We start from the raw sequence: 19,620 nt of genomic DNA, 5'->3' as shown, positions 1-19,620 counted from the left end.
GGCGGGGACGGGCTCCAGGGTGGGCAGCAGCTCAGCCCCGCTTCTCCCTGTGAAAGCGTGGGGGGAGCGGGGGTAAGTGGGAAATGCTGGTGGTGTTTGGGGCTGGGCAGGGACGGCGTGAGTGGCTCGGTTTTGGCGGGCGCAGGGGAGCTGTGTGACCGCCGGGGAACCCGCGGAGGAGCGGGCGGCCGCCCAGGCCGAGCCGTGCCCTCGGGGCAGTAGTGAGAGCTCGCCCCGACTCAGGGCGCAGGGGAAGGGTCAGCCCTCGGTCCCTGTGCTTGACCCCGGGTTGCCCCTCAAAAGCACCAGGTTACGGGCCCTCCCTGTTGTAGGAGGAAAGGACAGGACAGAGATTGCCCCAGTTTGGAAAAAGCTCATGTCTGGTCTGGATGCTGCCCTTCTCCTGGCAGGGGAGAGCTGGGGCCAGGTTGCAGCCCTGGTTGTGCTGGAGGAGGCTGGCTTCCCGGCCTGTCCCTGGCACCGTGTGCTGTGCCCGAGCTCAGGGGGCTGCGTGCAGTGAGGGAGCAGGGTTCACTCATCCTGCCACACAGGATGCAATGCTGTGCAGCTGGTCGAAAGACGTGCACTGTTTTTTGGCAAAGGGTATGCCTGCCTGTGTGCTACAGGCATAGGCCTAGTCTCCTTTAGATATCTGCTGCATTCACAGGGGTTCCTCCCTGCCAGCACTGACAAAATTGGCAGTTTATTCTGGTAGTGTATTCGCTTCACCGCTCAATTGGACCACGGGCAGAGACACATGAGCTACCTTTGCTGTGAATTGTCTGCAGCCTGGCAAGAACTGGAAACGGTAGCCTTTGAACTTGCATATCCATGGCAAGCTCTGCACACAGTATTCCCCAGACCTCAGGTGTGAGTGAGTGCCCAGGGAAGAAAGTCTGGGGGCTGGAACTGAGGTGGAACTAATAAGCCTTCATTGCTAATTCTACGCAGCAGTGTGTTCCCCTCCTCTTTAATTCCCTTCCTATCAGGGCTTCCCACTGTTCTTTGCTGTTCTGAGTATCCCAGCTTGCTGTTGTTCTGGCTTACAGAGAGAGGATTGTATGTAATGGGGGATGGCTTGAGGCCCATGAGATGTGTAGTTGTTGAACAGTTGAACGTAGTTCCTGACTGGGCCATGGTGTGTTTTCAGCAGTGGGTTTGTGCTGGGAGTTGATCAGTGAGGAAACTGAGTCCACAGCAGCTGGAGGAAGCAGGCCAGCACCATCTCACGGTGGTTGCACCAGTAATTGGTGGCACCAGCCTCACAGACCACGTGTGGTGGACCCCCCTCTGCCCAGCCCCTTGCTGATGGAGCACAGGGGACTTAAGAAATTTTTGTAATCTCTTCTCTATAAATGTCCCGCTGCCCAGCCCCCCTCCCCAGTTCCCTCAAAAAAGAAATAAGTACCCGAGGTGTCTTGGCTGTATGGAAATTTCTGCATGCAGCTCAAGGGCAAGGCTAACTATTGCATAACAATAGGTGCACCAATGACTTTTCTGTTTAACATGATGTAAAACTTTTCATTCTGTTTCTTTTAGTGTTTTATATTAGCTAATTTTAAAGAAGAGAAATCATAAGATATGTGTTTACCTTGGATATCAGTGATTTTATGACTCCATATCACAGTGCAAATTTTCCCTTTCCGTAAAAGAAGGATCTCAGAACCTTGTAATATATACATATTTGTGAGTACTAAAAGCAACAGCAGTTTCTAGCAAGAAGTGATCAGCAGCTATGTAGAGATCTGCTGGGACAACAGCAACAGTTCTGCCTTGGTGTTTATACCTCACCCATAGCTAAAATGGACACCCCACTAGCTTCTTCCATGCCAAGATAAGCGGTCCTGCTGTGTCCTCAGGGCTGCTGTAATGTGATATGGTAATACCCTGGAGTAAACCTAATGACATTGTGAAGAACCAACCTGTAGTAAAGTGGACAGTATTAAAGATTAATCTTATTGATTTATGATTTCAGTTAGAGAATTTCAGAATATTTTATTATTGCAAACAGTGCATATTTGTAAGTGTGCCTCTAGAGTATGATTAACTGGTTATTCTCTCCTTATTTGCTTGCTGTGCTTTTTTTCTTACATGTGTACATATAAATGGTGATGGAAAATTCAATATTTGTTGTCTTTGTTTTTATCTTCCAGGTGTTTATGTTTTTCTCAGAAGTTCATTGTATGGATTCTGTAGTGTCAGAGTTGTTTGAGAGTTATTAGTTGTTTGAGAATGAATGCAACCTTTTTTCTTCCTCATTGGCAGCTGGGCACAGACACTGCATCTAGCCCCTTAATCCTTTGTCACTTGGAATGAGAGGGACTTTTGGTGGAGCATGAATGCACAATCACTATATTGCAGTTGTTCCTTGATTCTGTTCTTACATATAGGATCTGGAAGCTTTCTTACATGTTGCAACTTGATTCAGTATATAGGACCTTTGTGGGGCCTCTTGCAGCGTACCTGGTGTAGAAACTTGTACAAGTGGTTATATGAGGTGAAATCATTGTCCTTAGGTGAAATTTCTTGTTGTCCGTTTAGTAGACTAACTTTTCTCACGTTGCTTTGCACGTCAGTCTAGCCTATAGTCCATTCCTTTGGGAAAGAGGGCTGCTAAGCGCTGATCAAGTAGGTCGACTCAGCAGGCTGCAAGGGCTTTCTGTTCATGGGCTTGAGGGGTTTATACTCTTGGATTTCAGCAAAGGCTGCTTCTGGCCATTCCAAATAAGCCCATGCAAAGGATGGGAGCTGTTCAGAAGGTACTTTTTCCTACTGCGGTCACAGTAGGAAAGAGGATGTCCAAGGTAAGTTGTTACTGCTATTGCAATTCAGGCTGTCTGCTTCTGCATGGCATCTGACTCAACAGTTCCTCGAACTGGGGAAGGAGCAGGCTGTGGTGTCGGATACACATGAGCGCCAGTTCAGAGTGTTCATGAGAGCAGCTGGATTTTTGCACAAGTATAGGTTGTATTGACCTGTATTTGCATAATGATCTATTCTTCAAGGAGGCATCAAGCTTTTAAGATTCTGATAACACCTCTTTTGACAACATGACTTGCACCAAATAAAAATTTTTAAAAATATGCTTTTTCAAAAACGAGTTTGTTTCTCTTCCTTCCAACATACCTTATTTGGTCACTTTAATTGAAAAATCGGACTTTGCTTTTAGTCCCTGGTACATAGAATCTGGTCACTGGCAGGGCAGTGTGAGAAGCTGAAGAGTCCTTAGCTTAGTGTAAATGTTGTTTAGCAACATCTAAAACATCAGTGTATTATCAACAGTATTCTCATCCTAAATCCAAAACACAGCACTATACCAGCTACTAGGGAGAAAATTAACTCTATCCCAGCTGAAACCAGGACACAAAGCCTTGGGAGAAACTGCTGCTTAGATATATTTTTCTAACTTTTGAAATTAGTAGCAATTGGCTAAATCACATTTAAATCTTGTAAAGAAAAGAAGCCTATGCACAAAGTAAATAAAACGTGTATGTGTGTATGAGTATCAAGAGGTCAGGAATTCACTTCTGTTCCATTCCAGTAATCCTTCTCCAAAAATCCCTGTCTAAAGCAAGCTTTGAAGCCATCATGGAAGCTAGAGGGAGTATGATAGGTATGTCAGTCTTATCAGAAATTAATCTCCATTGAATTGCAGTACGTTTTTTAACTCGATGACATTTAGAGCAAAAGATGTTTAAATTCAGAAAATGCTGATTTATTAGTTGACAGAATTAACTGTATTTTTAAATATACTTTGCAAGTAACTAGTATTTAAATAAATACAGCTTCATGAACATTTTACATTAAATCAGCATGAGATTCAAAATGTCTTGTGAGATTCTGAATGTGACAGCAGTCAGATTCTCCACAAACTTCATTGCCAGGTCTTGAGAGGTCCTTCTGAGTCTGCTTGTCTGGCATATCCTGGTCTGGAACTATTAAAGACCTGTTTCTAAACCATTAGCTTGTGTAAAAGTGAGATTGTTTTATTTTAGCTGCCAGAGAAAGTAAGTGTTTAAAAAAATAAAGAAGAAAAAATCTTTCCCTGAAACTATAATCAGTTCTAATATATTTGCAATAATCACTAATCCATTATGGTATTGAAGCTTATATAATCAAACTTAGTTCTGTGACTTTAAGTGCCTATGAGAATAATTTATTGTATCCTGCAAGGTCAGTCTTTACAGTTGTCTCCATCTTTCTCTTGCACAGCATGTGGTTTCTGCTAACTAGTATTTTCTTGCAGGATACATGGTATTTTTGCTTAGTAGTATTTATTTACTGGTGTTAGTTGTTTCTCCAGCAAACATAACAGATTAGCACAGTGCTCAGTTGCAGTCACGGGCAGATGTAAACATCTGCTAATTGTTTGCATAAGCAGGAGAAATGTGGACGCAGGTTTCTTCAGAGCCTTCGTGTTGGAGAAAATCAGTTTATCTTGTAACCATCAATGGTGGCTATCTACGTGTTCAGGGAATGTTAAATGCTTTTCTGCAAACTGTGTTAGAATAGCAGTGAAAAGAGTTAAATGTAGTGGGGGTGGGGGGTGGTTCATAATTTATTTACATTGTTAATCACAGGTAAGAACAGAGGAACTGAGAGTTGAAGGGCCTAGGTACAAGCCATCACATTTTGTCAAGTTTTGGATTGAATCACTAATGGGATTCTTTGTGAAACAGTAAGTCATCCATTCATCAAAATGTGCCTCCCCTCAAAATCAATGTTTTTATTTATTTAAATACCCTCAGATTTCTTCTTTCTCAGGAAAGTCTTTTTCAAGTCAGTACAGCTCAAATGAAGTGCTTAAGACACAGTACAAGCTGCAGTATGTGCTAGAAGTTTATAGCTTGAATAATGTTCTGGATGTCAAATAGAAGTGAGTTGTGTTGCCTTGAAACTAGCCTGCTACTGATTCCAGAAAACATCTTTGACTCATCTAAAATATCACAGCATTTTTCTAGTCCAATAAATTAGCAAATAGATTTTCAAATTAATAGTCTTCATATGTAAAGTAGTTTTGAAGGGAGGAACATTTATTTGTTGATATAAGTAGTTTTATCACTGTCCAAAGTAAATTAGATGTCTCATAATGCTTTTTCCTTGACCTGACTAATTTACAATATGACTATAAATGTTCAAGTGTTTTGTTTACAAAACAATAATGAGAAATTTATTTTGTGTAGACCTCTAAATAGGTTTCCTGACTTCCAGAACTGTTGAGCACATTTTTTACTAAGTTTGTTAATTTATTTTTTAGTTTGTAATTATAACAAAAATTGCTGCCCATTATTTGCTGATTTTGAATGTGAAGATTAATATTTATCAAACTGGTGGCGACACCTTCGGAATCACCTCCAACAGCAGTGAGAACATAGGATGAACATAGTTCTACCATGTACACTGATGCAGTGTTGGGCAAATAAGTGTACTGTACTTATATACTTAAACAGAGCTCCTCATTCTGTGAACTAGTGGCAGTACTTACTAACCTGTATGGATTTTGAGGCTTGATTGTGGGGTTTTATTTCCCAGCAATTTGTTGGAATCCTTGAAGGAGAAATTCTCTATCAGTGCAAGTTATTGCTGCCATTAGCTAGGGCCCTGGTGCTTCTGCAGCTTTTGTGGGTAATTTCTTCTGAGATTGGAAACCTTTTCTGTTACTCTGGGGAATGGAAGGTCATGTTGTGTGTCAAAGGGAAGGTAATCTGCCCTGGTTGTAAAATGTTATACTGAAAACACTGTTATGATAAATAGACCACTCTTCATACCTCTTTTCCTCTCCTAATATCTCATGGGGTAACCTTACCCAGTACTTGCCTGAATTATTGAATTTTAAACCGATGTTAATTCCACATTTATGGTAATTGTTATCTGAGAACAACTTCTCTTTACAGCCATGTGCTTATGGGAGGGAAAGGAGTTGGTGTTTGCTGTATGGGGTTTTTTCTTACTTGCAGATAAAGGACAAAAAGTGCTACCATCACTCATGTGAGTGAATATTTTCTTGTGACTTTTAATTAGCTATTAAGTACTATCTGGGGTTTTTTTGTAACACATTTTGCTTCAAGTGCAGAATGTTTTGTGATATATAAATGTAGTGGTCTGACCTTACTCTTGGTCAATAGAAAATATATATATGAGAGAGATATTATAGAAATAGAATAAGGTGATTCCTCCCCACCCCACCCCCCTTCATAGTATAAGCCTCTAAGAATGTTAAGAAGTTGACTGGATCTGTCAGCAGGTTTATTGAATGACTTCTGTTCACTAGACTAGCATAGCTTAAGTTTTAAATTTAATCTTATTTTTCTGTCTGATATTAAATTATATATTGTATGGTCAGATCAAAGTATTGTATTGCATGCTGGGATCTACAGTTTGGAGAGTAAGAATGCATGCACCACAGTTTTAGAGGTGGAGGCCATACATAGCCCAAAAGAAACATTTTGGCTGGTAGAGGTTCTTAGCTTCATAATTGGCAGATAGATCATGGATCTTATATTGGTTTTTAGAGTAACTGTAGGAAAAATGATAGGGAAATGGGTCTAAACTTTTTTTTATGTGAAGTTGCTTTCAAGAGTGTTGTATTACTTCACTTAGGATTTAGTATTACTTTGATTCATATGTTACTTCTGGATTCCAGAAAGATACATAGGATATTTAGGTCCTGAGAAAATGAATTAATTTTACTGGAGGTCTCAGATATGTCTTAACTGGTCATCATTATGCTCCAAAGCTCAAGAGCTGTGGGCATGTCGTTCCATAACTAGCCTGCAAAGGGTTTGGCTTTTTTCAACGCTTGTTTGTGCTGATAGCACCTGGGAGGTACAAGGAGTGAAGAGCCATACAGTGCGGAAAGCTGTGGTGGGTAGTTCTGGCATGTTATGCTTGGTGCATAGAAATGCTACGTAATTTATGTGGATGAAGATCAGCTATGCCTGCCTCAAAACCTCAAATCTGCCCCTCTGAGGTGGTCTGTGAGTGAACCAGTCAGAGTGAACCAAGCAGAATAGTCTTTTCCCTTCAAACCTTGCCTCTGTTCACCCATGTAGAAAGCTTTATTGTGTAGAAAGCTGCATCTGGTTTCCTGTGGGGATGAAGTGACACCCAGAGTTTGTATCCATTGTGTTTTGGGGATACGGTTCCACTCGTGGCTGAGACTGAGGTTTTCAGCCCCCATTTCTTTTGTGCTAGTGTTATCATCTGTAAAGTTTGTGAAGACTTCCATATCATATAACTAATTAAATAGAAAAAAATGCAGAAGGAAAGATCTAGTTCACTTGACTGGCTGTGCCTTATGTAGCATTCATAGTGTAGAAAACAACCTGCATTTATTTTTTTCTGAATCTCTGGTAACATGATCACAGTAGTCTGTATCTGAGCTTCCTGAAACATTTTATGTATTGTCCAAAGGCACTATGTTTGCAATCCCAAATGTCTAAAAAATAATATTCAGTACTCTTTTGTAGGCACAAAGTAGGACAGTGATTGTGTTATGCATTTGAAATTGATTTTTTTTAGGCTCTAGATTTGACTAATAAGCTTTGCATATATTAGAATTTTCTATGCTGCTAAGTATTACATTGTAATTTCAAATATCCATCATTGTTGTCAAAATTGATGTTGCAAATTTGCTAAACTAAACATGCAGTGCTTTGCTATAAATGAGGGAAGGTCATTGAGGCATATGGTGATAGGAGGTCCAGTGGGGGATGTTTGTCATTACTGACTCAGTTATAAGAAACAGATTTTTAGATAAGCTGTAAAGCTGATAGAAATGGATGTGAGGATAAAGTTTGGAGAATAACTCCAATATTCCAAATCCTGTAACTTCTAGTGTGTTGTCTATAAGCAGACAGGACAGGTGGTCTGTTACTTCATATGGATTGTTTAGTAAATTATATTTATGGTTTATTGTTGTGTTTGTCATGAGAGGACTGGGTCCTATCTAATTTCAATATAATTTCTTTTACTAGATTCATTTTGGACCTATGATGCTTAAATTATTCTTTCTCAAAAAGTGTAGGTTTACTTGAGCAGAAATCAAGAGGCAAAATTAATTGTTTTATTACTAGAATCCAAGGATTGCTTTTGTGAAGTAAAACTTTTGAATCTGTTCTGTACACTCAAAATTACTAGCCTGTCAAAATGACCAACAAAACTTCATCTCGGATAACCTTCAGAGAACTGTTTCTTAAAGTCTTTTGTAGGTCAAAATGTCTCCGTTATTATTTTAAAACTGTATGCTGTCAACATATTTCTGATACTCAATCCCTTTTCTAACGAATTGGCATTTTTAATATTTCCATATTAAAAGAAAAATATGGACTATTTACTAAATTTAAATCTTTAGTTTCAGAAATAATGCCGTGCTTCAGAAATGTCCTTACAAAAATCTCATCATCATCCAGACCAAGCACACTGCAGTCCAAGAAGTTATAATATCCCAAGGCTTTATGCCTTGTTGCTTAATTAAAAAAACCAACCCCTAAGTACTATTGCTTCATCAAAGACAAATCATTTTCCAGTGAGAAGCGGGAAATACTTGCATCCAGCAAGGCTGCGTAGCACCCAGTGGGTTTCTGTATCAACAGTTACAGTCACTGAGGTGCAAAACAGTTAGTCCTCTTCAGGCTACCCAAGCCACAAGCTAAACTATGTCTCTTCTTAGAATGGAAAGTAATCCCTAGCCATGCTGAAGAGAGAAATTTGGGCCACAGCATTGGACTAGAACTCTAATCTTTCCAGAAAAGTATAATGGAATTTGTAATGACAATTCACAGCAGGCCGGGCCTTTTTTAAGAACTGTTCAGAAATAGCAGCACAGCAAATTGGAACGGTATATATCTGCCTCAAAAGGCAGAAGAGAGAAAGCAGCCTTGTCAGGATTTGAACTGGTGGTTTCAAGGCATTCCCCACCTGGTAATAGGACTGCTGAGCTGCCCAAGCGTCCTGGCGAGCCCTTGGCAGGGTCTTGGCAGCGAAAGCTCAGCAGAGAGCTATTTGTCATTTCAGGCCATCAGGACACTTCTTAACTGTGGCAAATTCTGTTTCTAGTTCCTGCAGCATATCCTTGCCCAGTGCCTCGTTAACTGAACAACTTGTTCCATTGAGTCCTTCACTGGTAACCCTCTTTTTTTAACTTCTGCAATATAACATTGCAGTTGTAACTCCAATTAAGATTAAAAGAATACTTCCATTTGGACATCTTTCCTTTTTTTGTTTTAACCCTGACCTCCTGAAAAGCATTCCCTTCTGCAGAGATTTTTTTTTTACACTTAGAAATAAGTCAATAAGTTTGTTTATTTTTAGAAGTGTAACAACAAAAAATGTATGTTTCAAAGAACTGCAAAAATAATAATAGTTAACTAGGAATAGCACTGACAGTATTCTGGGACTATGAAGAAGGCATTCAGGAAGTTTTCCTGGTTTCACCAGGGATAGAGTTAATTTTCTTCCTGGCAGCTGGTGTAGTGCTGTGTTTTGGATTTAGGATGAGAATAATGTTGATAACACACTGATGTTTTTAGTTGTTGCCAAGTAGCTTCTCATATTGCCCTGCCAATGCGAAGGCGAGGGGCACGCAAGAAGCTGGGAGGGGACGCAGCCAGGACAGCTGACCCAAACTGACCAAAGAGATATTCCATACCATACAACATCATGTACCATTTAAAACTAGGCGGGGGTGGGCTGAGAGGTTGGACAGCTGGGGGTCTTGCGCAGCATCGACTTCAGGTGATGAGAAATTGTGCTGTTCATCACTTGGTTTGTATATATTATTATTATCTTCCTTTTTGTTTGTCCTATTAAACTGGTTTTATTTCAACCCACAGGTTTTCTCACTTTCACTCTTCCAGTTCTCTCCCCCATCCTGCCGGGTGGGAGTGAGCGAGTAGCTGTGTGGTGCTTGGGTGCGAGCTGGGGCAAAACCACGACAGAGCTGATGGTAAATCATGCCTGACCAAGAGGATTGCCTGGATTTGTGAACAAGGGGAGAGCAGTGAATGGCATTTCCTTTAGTTTAGGGCAGCTTTCAACATTGACTCCCACAACATTCTTGTATCCAAGTTAGGGTGATACGGATGGGTGGATGTGGTGGGTTAACCCTGGCTGAGGGCCAGGTGCCCACCAGAGCCGCTCTATCACTCCCCTCTTTCATTAGACAGGGGAGACAAGGTACAATGAAAGAAAACTTACGGGTCAAGATAAGGACAGGGAGAGATCATTCTCTAATTATCATCACGAGCAAAACAGACCGAACTTAGAGAGGGAATTCATCTTATTTATTACTAAGCAAAACAGAGTAGAGGAATGAGAAATAAAACCAAATCTTAAAAACACCTCCCCCCACCCCTCCCATCTTCCCGGGCTCAACTTCACTCCCGGCTTCAACCTCCGCCCCCCCCCAGCGGCACAGGGGGACGGGGAGTGGGGGTTACGGTCAGTTCATCACGCGGTGTTTCTGCTGCTTCTTCATCCTCAGGGGGAGGACTCATTGTTCCCCCGCTCCAGCGTGGGGTCCTTCTCATGGGAGACAGTCCTTCACGGCCTTCTCCAACGTGAGTCTCCTCCACGGGGTGCAGACCTTCAGGAGCAAACTGCTCCAGCGTGGGTCCCCCACGGGGTCACAAGTCCTGCCAGCAAACCTGCTCTGGCGTGGGCTCCTCTCTCCACGGATCCACAGGTCCTGCCAGGAGCTTGCTCCAGCATGGGCTTCCCACGGGGTCACAGCCTCCTTCAGGTGCCTCCACCTGCTCCGGCGTGGGGTCCTCCACGGGCTGCAGGTGGAATCGCTACACCCCCTCATCCTCCCTCCATGGGCTGCAGGGGGACAGCCTGCTTCACCGTGGTCTTCACCACGGGCTGCAGGGGAATCTTGCTCTGGCGCCTGGAGCACCTCCTCCCCCTCCTTCTTCACTGACCTTGGTGTCTGCAGATGTTCTTACATCTTCTCACTCCTCTCTCTGGCTGCAAAAGTGCTCTCTAACTGTTTTTGTCTTTCTTAAATATGTTATCACAGAGGCACTGATTGGCTTGGCCTTGGCCAGCGGTGGGTCCATCTTGGAGCCAGCTGGCATTGGCTCTATCAGACACAGGGGAAGCTTCTAGCAGCTTCTCACAGAAGCCACCCCTGTAGCCCCCCTGCTACCAAAACCTTGCCACGCAAAACCAACACAGTGGACAACCATGTGCCTTTAAGACTGGCTGGAGGCTGGGGCTTCGAGCATGATAGTTAATGAGTCTTTAGGGGTTGATCCTGAACTCATTCTGTTTCACATCTATATAAATGACCCAGAGGAAATAACAGTGCTTGCTCATTAAGTTTGCAGATGACACCAAATTGGGGAGCCAGCATGCTCAAGGGCAGAGCTGCCATCCAGAGGGACCTCAGAAGCCTGAAGGGAAAGGCCAACAGCAACCTCATGAAATTTGGTAAGAAGTGGGGAACAAGATGCCCCAGTCACAGAACAGGCTGGGGACTGACTGGCCAGCAAGCAGCTCTGCTGAGAAGGGGCTGGGGGTGCCAGCGGACAGCCGGCTGTGTGCCCTGGCAGCAAGGAAGGCCAAGAGTATCCTGAGATGCATCAACAGTTGCTTAGCCAGCAGATTGAGGAGAGTGATTATCCCCTTCTGAGTGCTTGTTAGACCACATCTGGAGTACTGCAGTCTTGCACCCACCCCACCATCCAGGAAAGACCCGGAAAACCTGAAGCAAGCTCAGCAGAAACCACCAAGGTGGCTGGGGACTGAAGCACTTGCCCTGTGAGAAAAGGCTGAGGGAGCTGGGCTGGTTCAGCCTGGAGAAGAAACAACATTGAGGGAGTCTAATAGCAGCCGGTACCTCAAAGTATCCAGAGGTGCCTGGTAGGAGAACAAGAGACAGCAGATGTAAACTGAAGGAAGAGAGGTTTTCAGACTGGCTTTAAGGAAAAGCTTTTTCACAAGGGCAGCCAAGCAATTGAGCATGTTTCCCAGAGAGGTGGTCTGGTCACCATCCTGGTTTTCAAGACCTGACTGGACAAAGCCATGAGTAGCCTGGTCTGATCCCGTTGCTGACCTTCCAAGCTGCTTTCCGATGTGAATGATTCTGTGATCCTGTTGATCGGGTGGTCGTTCATGCTCTCTTCTTTGAAATGGGTACAGGCACAAACAGGTGAAAGGATACAGTCAGGAAAAAAGTCCTCCTTTCCTAAAAACAGATACAAGTCTATATATATATATATAAAAAAAATGCAGGGAGGAATTTTCAGGTATTAGATTGATTGAAGAAAATGAAAAGAAACTCTTGAAAGAGACATGCAACTTGCACCCCAGAAGGTTGAAGTTTTTATTAGTGGTTTTGAGATATGGGACACAAAGTACCAGGATTTGCTTTAGAAATAAGTTACAAATCCTTGTATCAGATGATACAGCATGTATCATATGCACTGGGTCACAGTCACCAACTCTCAAGTGTGTTTTCTGATGTTCGTCAATTTTTATCCCTCTCCTCTGTTCTTTTGGGGTAATCCTCTCATAAAGTATCTCTAGTGCTGTTCTCCTCTGGACATACTTCTTGGCGATTCCATTGGAACTCATATTTTGTGTATTAGCTGAGAAACCAAGTAGTGTCTTGCAGGTTTCATTCAATAGGATTTTGTGAGGGCTGCCTAGGGACTTTGATTAGAACATTCAAGGAAATAATACTGGGTTAACCAACAGTCTCATTTTTATGTTTCTTTACTCTTTTCTCCTCCCTTCCCAGATTCCAGCCACCACCCCCACTCCCCCAAGCAAATCCTGGTTCCAGGAATAGGCTTTGCTTTGATTTTAGAAAACAGGCAGGTGTAATTTTTGTTGTGCTGTAACTTGAGGTGGCAGTGCTGAAAACGTGTCTAGTGCTGGAGCTTGAGGAACATCTTGCTGTTAGAACATTGCGTCCACACCCTTCTGTTGGTCCTGTGTTTAATGTTTAATTAGACAAGTCACAACTACTTCCCTGGAAGTACTTACCTCTCAGTCTCAAACACACATCTGTTGTCAAATGTTTCTTTTTTTAGTATTAAATTGTAAATGCATGCAGCTTTTGCTTCACCTTTATTGGTGATTTTTAATGACACCTTTATAGGGGAAAAAAGAATGTAAATACATATATATGGAAATATGTAGCTCTACACATATATATATAAAAAAATAATCATTCCCTCTGAAGTAATTCTGTACATGGAGACATCTTCACTAATGCTAATAAAAGTTTAAGGTAAGCTAAAATGATTTTTCTGCAGTTATTTCTTTATTATAAAAACTTTCAATTTTTAAATTATGTAATTCTGAAAATTCAGTTAAGCGAATGTGGTGCACATTTTGCTAGTAATAATGGGAAATTCTGAAAATTCATGCTGTTGTCTTAAGTTAATAGATGATAATTGGAAGGGAGAAGTGGTGAGAAAATATAGTTAGTGAAAGGAAACAATGACTTTTTGTAAGGATCCCTCACTTGATATAATATTACTACATTGTAAATCATAATCTCACTTTTGTATGTTGTGACCTTAAATAAAAGCATCACATACTTCATTTCAGAATTATTAACTACAGTGGGCTTCCTAGAGATTGGCTACTGATTGCTTGCCTTAATTTATTAAACACAACTTAAGCTAATAAGGAAAAATGCATTTTACTTTAACTTTTTTGAAAGTCTTGAATATTCTAACCTGCTGGCCTCTTCCCTTGTGATCTCTTGTGCTTGCACAGGTTGTATACTGCAATCCTCCTCTTCTATCTTTGCATATGTGCTCAATGACTTACAATTTGTAATAGCTGTTATGTTTTGCAGTATGTTGCCAGTGACTGCTATATGATTCATTAATACATTGTATTTGTTCATAATCACAAAGACAGATGTCAACATGTTTGTAAAGCTGTCTTGGAAAGAGGACTTAAACCTCTAGCATGTTGTGATACTGGTAAATGCAAAGTGATGCTGAGAAAAACATAGCTTGGCCAGGTTTATTTTAAAGGTATAGTACTGTGTACTTAGAAGCAAGTATGCCTGCACGGTGTTACAGCTTCTTTTCTTACACTCTAGTTTAGCAGAGCACAAAGGTATGAGAGTGAAGACTTAAAAAGGAAATGGATTTTTTTTTATTTATTTTCTGGTCAGGCATGACATAAGTAAACATTTTGAAATAAAAATACCTAAATCCCCAAGCAGCTATTATTTTCCAAATTACCTCTGTTGCAATTTCATTTTTTCTTAATAGCCATTGTTTCAAGACTTTGTTTCTTGTAGGCTTCATTTTTATGAGGACACATGTTACGCTTTTGATTGTGCTTCAGGGAAGGAAAAAGATGAACTCTTTGAAGGTAGAGGTGAATGAGTATTTGGAAAAGACCTAACCGAAACTCTGTGTTTTTACTATTATTTGGGAGCATTTTTCGCTCTTAACATTAGCAGGTAGTGCCCATTCCCTGTGAGTTAGTGGTAATGCTTTGGCCCTGGCATGGTTCCTGCGTTAAGTCCCAAACAGTCTTTATATTTACTGATGTGCATCTATTACCTTGTGTAGCCATCCACCTGCTGTGGCTTTGTTCTGAAGCCATCGCACTGAGTCTATTACCCATTGAGTACATACTTCTGATTTAATTCAGAGTTAATTGTGTGACAGATGCATGTAAGTAGGGATCGCGAAAAGTGTTTTGAGTGTGCGTATGTAAGAGGCTGTTGAGTTGAATATATTCAACTGTACGCCCTTGCTTGGGCCATGCTGTCACTAGTTTCCTAGAAGGTCTTTGCAGAAGGTAAAATCAAAGGTGTTCTTCCATTAAATTTCAGTGTGCTCGGATAACAAAAAGAAAGAAAATGCCTCGTTGCGTCTTTTAGCTATTTTTTCAGTATCTGTTTCCAAAGAATGGTGAGAAAAAGAGTAGACTGTGAAATGCAGTTTGAGTTTTGATTTGCAGTTGTGTCTTAATGAACACTATGGCATTCCTAGGACCTTATCCTAAGGGCTATAGGAGCTGTTTGGGTGTACTGTGTGCAGAATTGCTTTCCCATTCTGTTTCTCTGAAGAGCTTGCTTGGTACCTTCTCGCTGAATAGTCCCCTTTGTTTATGTGACTTGCTCGGCCTCTCTGAGTGGGATCTATCACAAACTGTATCCATCTAAATCAGTACTGCTGTATTCTCTCCTGCTCAGCACTGATGCTCAACCAGTCCCAGGCAGAGCCAATGGAGCTTGCAAATCCAGAAAAAAACCCAAAACAACAACAACAAAGTTCATTGTTTTAGTAAGTTAGCCTTCTGTCAGGTTACCAAGTTGGACTAGCTCATCTCAGGGCCAAATATTGGACTGGCTGTGCTGGTCTGAAGGAGGCAGAGGGAGGGTTTGTGCCTGCCAGGGAGGGTGGCAAAATTGCAGCAGCTCCCCTTCATTCACATTGGCTTAAACTTGTTGCAATGCTGTACGCTCTCAGTTCCTTTGTGCTGGCTTGGGTAAATAATCATCCATAAGGTACAGCAACCATTTCACTTGCTGGTATGTTTTTCGTCTGTCACTCGGTCTTCAGAAAGTGCTTCTTTTCATAAAACTTTACACCATTAACCTAAGATAGCCATATGTTCTCTGCCACTGGCATTTTGAGCTGTGCCTTCAAATGGTACATGATTGGGTTTGGTGTTTATGCTTATTGAACTGAAAACACACACCATGAGAGTAGTTGATCAGCTGACCAGTCTGTTCTTCTAGTTGAAGATCTTTGGAGTAGCGGTCTTAAAAAAAAAAAAAATGCCTGAATGGACAAGTTCTTTTCATAGCATGTGTATCTTTACTGCATGTTGGTACATATGTTACTATACTTTCAAAAGAGCTCAGTTATTGGTGGACTTGCAGCAGCAGCACAGCCCTGATTTTAGTACTAGCTTTTAGTACATACTCAGTTCAGAAAGTCTTGTGTAGAGAGTATTGAGGTTTGGAATTGACACTGCTCACAACTGCTGTTGCATATAAAAAGCTGTTTAAAAAACCAAAACAAATAAAACCCCCCAAAACCCCAAACCAAAACCTGCCAGTTTGTTTATATCTTGACTTAACACTTTTTACATAATTTTGAAAGAATTTGAGTGTTAGTAAAATGTTCCCCTGGCACCTTTCAGTGGGGAAGAAAGGATGTTTTACAGTTGTTACAGTATTAGGTTTGAGCTTTGAGTTCAGCTCATCCTTATTTTAAGTGATATATTGAATCTCAATATAACTTTAGTAAAGAGTAATACCAGGATATAGAGCTAGTCTTTGAAGTGTTTTTAAAGAATACTGGAGATGTATTGATTTAGCTATAGAATTAAGATTGTGTTAAAGCCTATGTAAAATAACTTCATTTCGGTGTTAATATTTATAAAGGTTTAAAGAAATTATAAAAGGAAAAAACAGTTCAACACTTTGACTATAAAAACTGGTCTGATGATGTTTTCTAAGTACATATCTTTTCTTTCTCAACAACTGTTGGGTGTAATGAGAGGAAGAGAAAGAAAATGGAACCATTAATGCACCATATGTACAAAACAAAAAAACCCAGTCTGTAGGTGTTATATTGAACAAGAATTTTGTTTAATCCCATCTATTTTTTTTAGGTAGATAGCTTTACTTGTTTGTATTGCATTTTGAAAGACTTGCACCCAGTAATAGATACTTGCTGTTTGTGTTGTTTTTTCTTGTAAGCTAAAAATATATATATATTAGGTCTTTGTATCTGTTGGAAACCCTTCCTTTCTTGCGTGAAATATTTGGTTTTGCACAGTTTAACCCTACATATGTATATGGGGTGGTTTGACATCCATCCATTATCAAGCAACAAAATTATACTACGTCTGAATGATTTGGAGTTGTTTCCTTTTTAGAAGAAATAAGTAGCTTCCCCTTCAAATCTTGCTAGGACAGCAGCTGCAGATGAGAATGAGCTTCCATATTTAATACATTCTATTAACTTCACACATACAAACACACACGCACTCACTCACGCACCCCAGTGTCACACTATAGGTGAACAGGCCCTAATTAAAATCATGCACCATCTGCCAGTGTGCGGCAGCAGGGTGGCACTCCATAACCATCCCGATTCCTGTGATTGAAATGTATTATTTATGAGCTCAAAGAGAAAATATGCTGCTTGGCTGGTGGAGGCTGTATTAGGAGCTGGATAGCACCATCTAACGGTACGGAGTGCCGCTGGCTATTCATCTTTCCCCTTCTTCCTCTCCCCTCCTCAGTCTCCTCCCTCAATATTTTATTTTTCAACATCATCTTTGGAGTTTTTTATGTCTGTTTCAGACAATTTTGTGTCTCGTGTTTCACTTTTATACAAGATCAAAAATTATTGTTGAAATATTACACTATTTGTGGTGCAGCAGCCTTTTTTTTTTCCCATCCAGAGCCACACATGGGGTTTTACTTTCTGTAGTAAAATTGATACTGATGTGATGTGCTGATAGAGAAGTAGGACATTATCAAGATAGCTGAGCAGGATCAGTTTACTGCCATTTCTCCTTCCCCTCCCGAGCATGCATGTAATGAAAGTATCTACTACTCTGCAGCTTTGGACCTTCCTCTCAGAAAGCAGAGATCATAACCTCTTCCTACTTGCAGAGATCGTGTCCTGTTACTGTTTCTTAGTGGGGAAATGGATGAGAAGGTGTTGGACCAAGGGGTGAAATATGCTTTCTCAGGAGAGGGAAAAGGGAAACTTCTTGTTATGGTTGGTCCATCAATCTGCCTTTGACTGCTAGATTACAAAGTCAGAACTAGTAATAACATACTTATTAACTAGTAATAACATATTATTAACTAATAATAACATATTTAGTGGTTAGCTCAATGACCTTTAGAGTATGCAGAATATCAATAGTCACACTGATTCAAAATAATTTTGGGGGATGATTTTTTGGTTCTTAGGCTTTTTCTTATGTTCTTGAGCTTTGCAGTATCTATGCCAGCCATTGACCAGTATGTTTACAGCAATAACAAGCAGTAAGGACTGGACTGATATGTGAAATATGAATTTTTTTCTATTATAGCTTCCAGTAAAACCACTTATTTCCGTAATTAAAGAATCTGATTGCTGTTTTGATTCAGGCAAGACAAGACCCTGAATAAAAGGATATGTGTATAAAGCTGGGCAAAATATATATGCGTATGTATTTTTATTTTTAAAAATCAGCATGTTTTAAAGAATGTTGAAATATCATGAACTGTGGCACATCAATGAATACATGTCTTATTGTTTGTGTTTAGAACGTATGCCATCAGAAGGATAAGAGATGCCTTCAGAGAAAACAAGAATATAAAGGATTCTGACAAAATAGAAGAGCTAGTGAATAAAGCCAAAGCAAATCTAGAGGTTATTCATCGGCAGGTATGTTTATTTCTCTCATTTTATCTAAGAGTTGTACACTCCTCAGCTAACTGTCTTATGCCACTACAGATGGAAAAAATAGATCCTTGCTCAAAACACCTCTGGATGAACAGTAAGTTTTGTGTGTCTGAGTTTGAGACGGTGGGATACATCCATTTATCCCTGATGGTTGCAATAGGGGGTTTAGGGATGTTTGTTCCATTAACCAGAATAGGCCTAGCTGTCAAAAGTTTGTGTTCTTCCATTACCTTTTCTGCTGTTTCTTTTACGATCTCTTCACTCTGCTTCTCTAGTCTGCCCTAATTTTCCTTTGAATCTGTTTCCTGTAGCTCATGTATTAAATTCCTTTCCTCATGCTTTCATCCTTCTATCGTAGGTTTAGAAGAGTGGCCGTGACTCTCACTCTGAATAGTCTTGCCTTCTGTGTGTGTTTTTCCCCACCTCCAGATAGTGTTAGAACAGTAGCAGAACAAGAAAATACTAAAGTGAATTAAGTAAATGCTGGCTAAATGTGTTCAAGTAGGGTGGTAGATTTTTCTTTGGAAAAAGTCGAGTCACTGTCAGTATTTTTCTCTGACTTTGAGTAGCATTTATAGCATCTGTGTTCCTTCCACTGGGTACCATATTATTTAGACATGAATTATATTTTGTTGAACTTTAGATGCTTTACTACTTCTCGTACATACCCACTGTCTATCTACAGTGACCACTGGAAATTTGAAGAAAGCAAGCTTTGACGCCTGAACTCTCTAAGGGCACTTGCAACACTTAAGCTGTCCCTCCTTGCAAAATATGTACTTACAGACATCAGTCAGAGCTCAGTAGTACTTCTATTAAATATTGAATGAATGTGTGCACCCATTCCTCCATGGTCTGTTTTAACGTGAATCTTTTAACAACCAACAAGTCAGTTAGTTGGATTCTTACTTCAGTTGGAAGTTGGGCCCTTTGATTTGACAATTAAGTATGAATATTTTGGTGCAAGTTAAATTATTTCTTTGGAATTTCTTCTCCCAGGAACAGGTGGTGTTTGGTGCTACCATAGCTTTGCTATTTTTTTTTAAACCAAACACTGCTATTTTTGTATTTTAAAAGTGTTTCTCAAAGAAGTAATTCAGATTGGATTGATTCAATGCAATTATATTTAAATGTTGGGGTATTTTTTCTCCTATCTGTAGGTGATGATTAGCATTTTCAGCTCTTCTTTTTTGAGGTTTTATCTTGGAGAGCCTTG

At 40.6% G+C, this 19,620-nt stretch overlaps 1 protein-coding gene across 5 annotated transcripts in view; it reads left to right on the top strand.

The window, feature by feature from the left end:
* LYRM4 (LYR motif containing 4) overlaps window positions 1–19,620 on the top strand; it is a 94,142-nt gene that overhangs the window by 142 nt on the left and 74,380 nt on the right. For all 5 annotated transcript variants that reach the window (XR_012833933.1, XR_012833935.1, XR_012833934.1 and 2 more), the window contains exon 2: window positions 18,266–18,386. Coding sequence is in view for 2 of the 5 variants with exons in the window: in XM_075744983.1 (XP_075601098.1) it covers window positions 18,266–18,386 (121 nt within the window). In the remaining 3 variants the exon portion in view is untranslated. The remainder of the gene's footprint in view (window positions 1–18,265; window positions 18,387–19,620) is intronic.

Source organism: Balearica regulorum, chromosome 2 (genome assembly GCF_011004875.1).
Source record: "Balearica regulorum gibbericeps isolate bBalReg1 chromosome 2, bBalReg1.pri, whole genome shotgun sequence".
In the NCBI taxonomy this organism is placed as follows: Eukaryota; Metazoa; Chordata; class Aves; order Gruiformes; family Gruidae; genus Balearica; species Balearica regulorum.
Note: the sequence above shows the minus strand (reverse complement) of the source record. Positions and strands in the feature narration are given on the sequence as shown.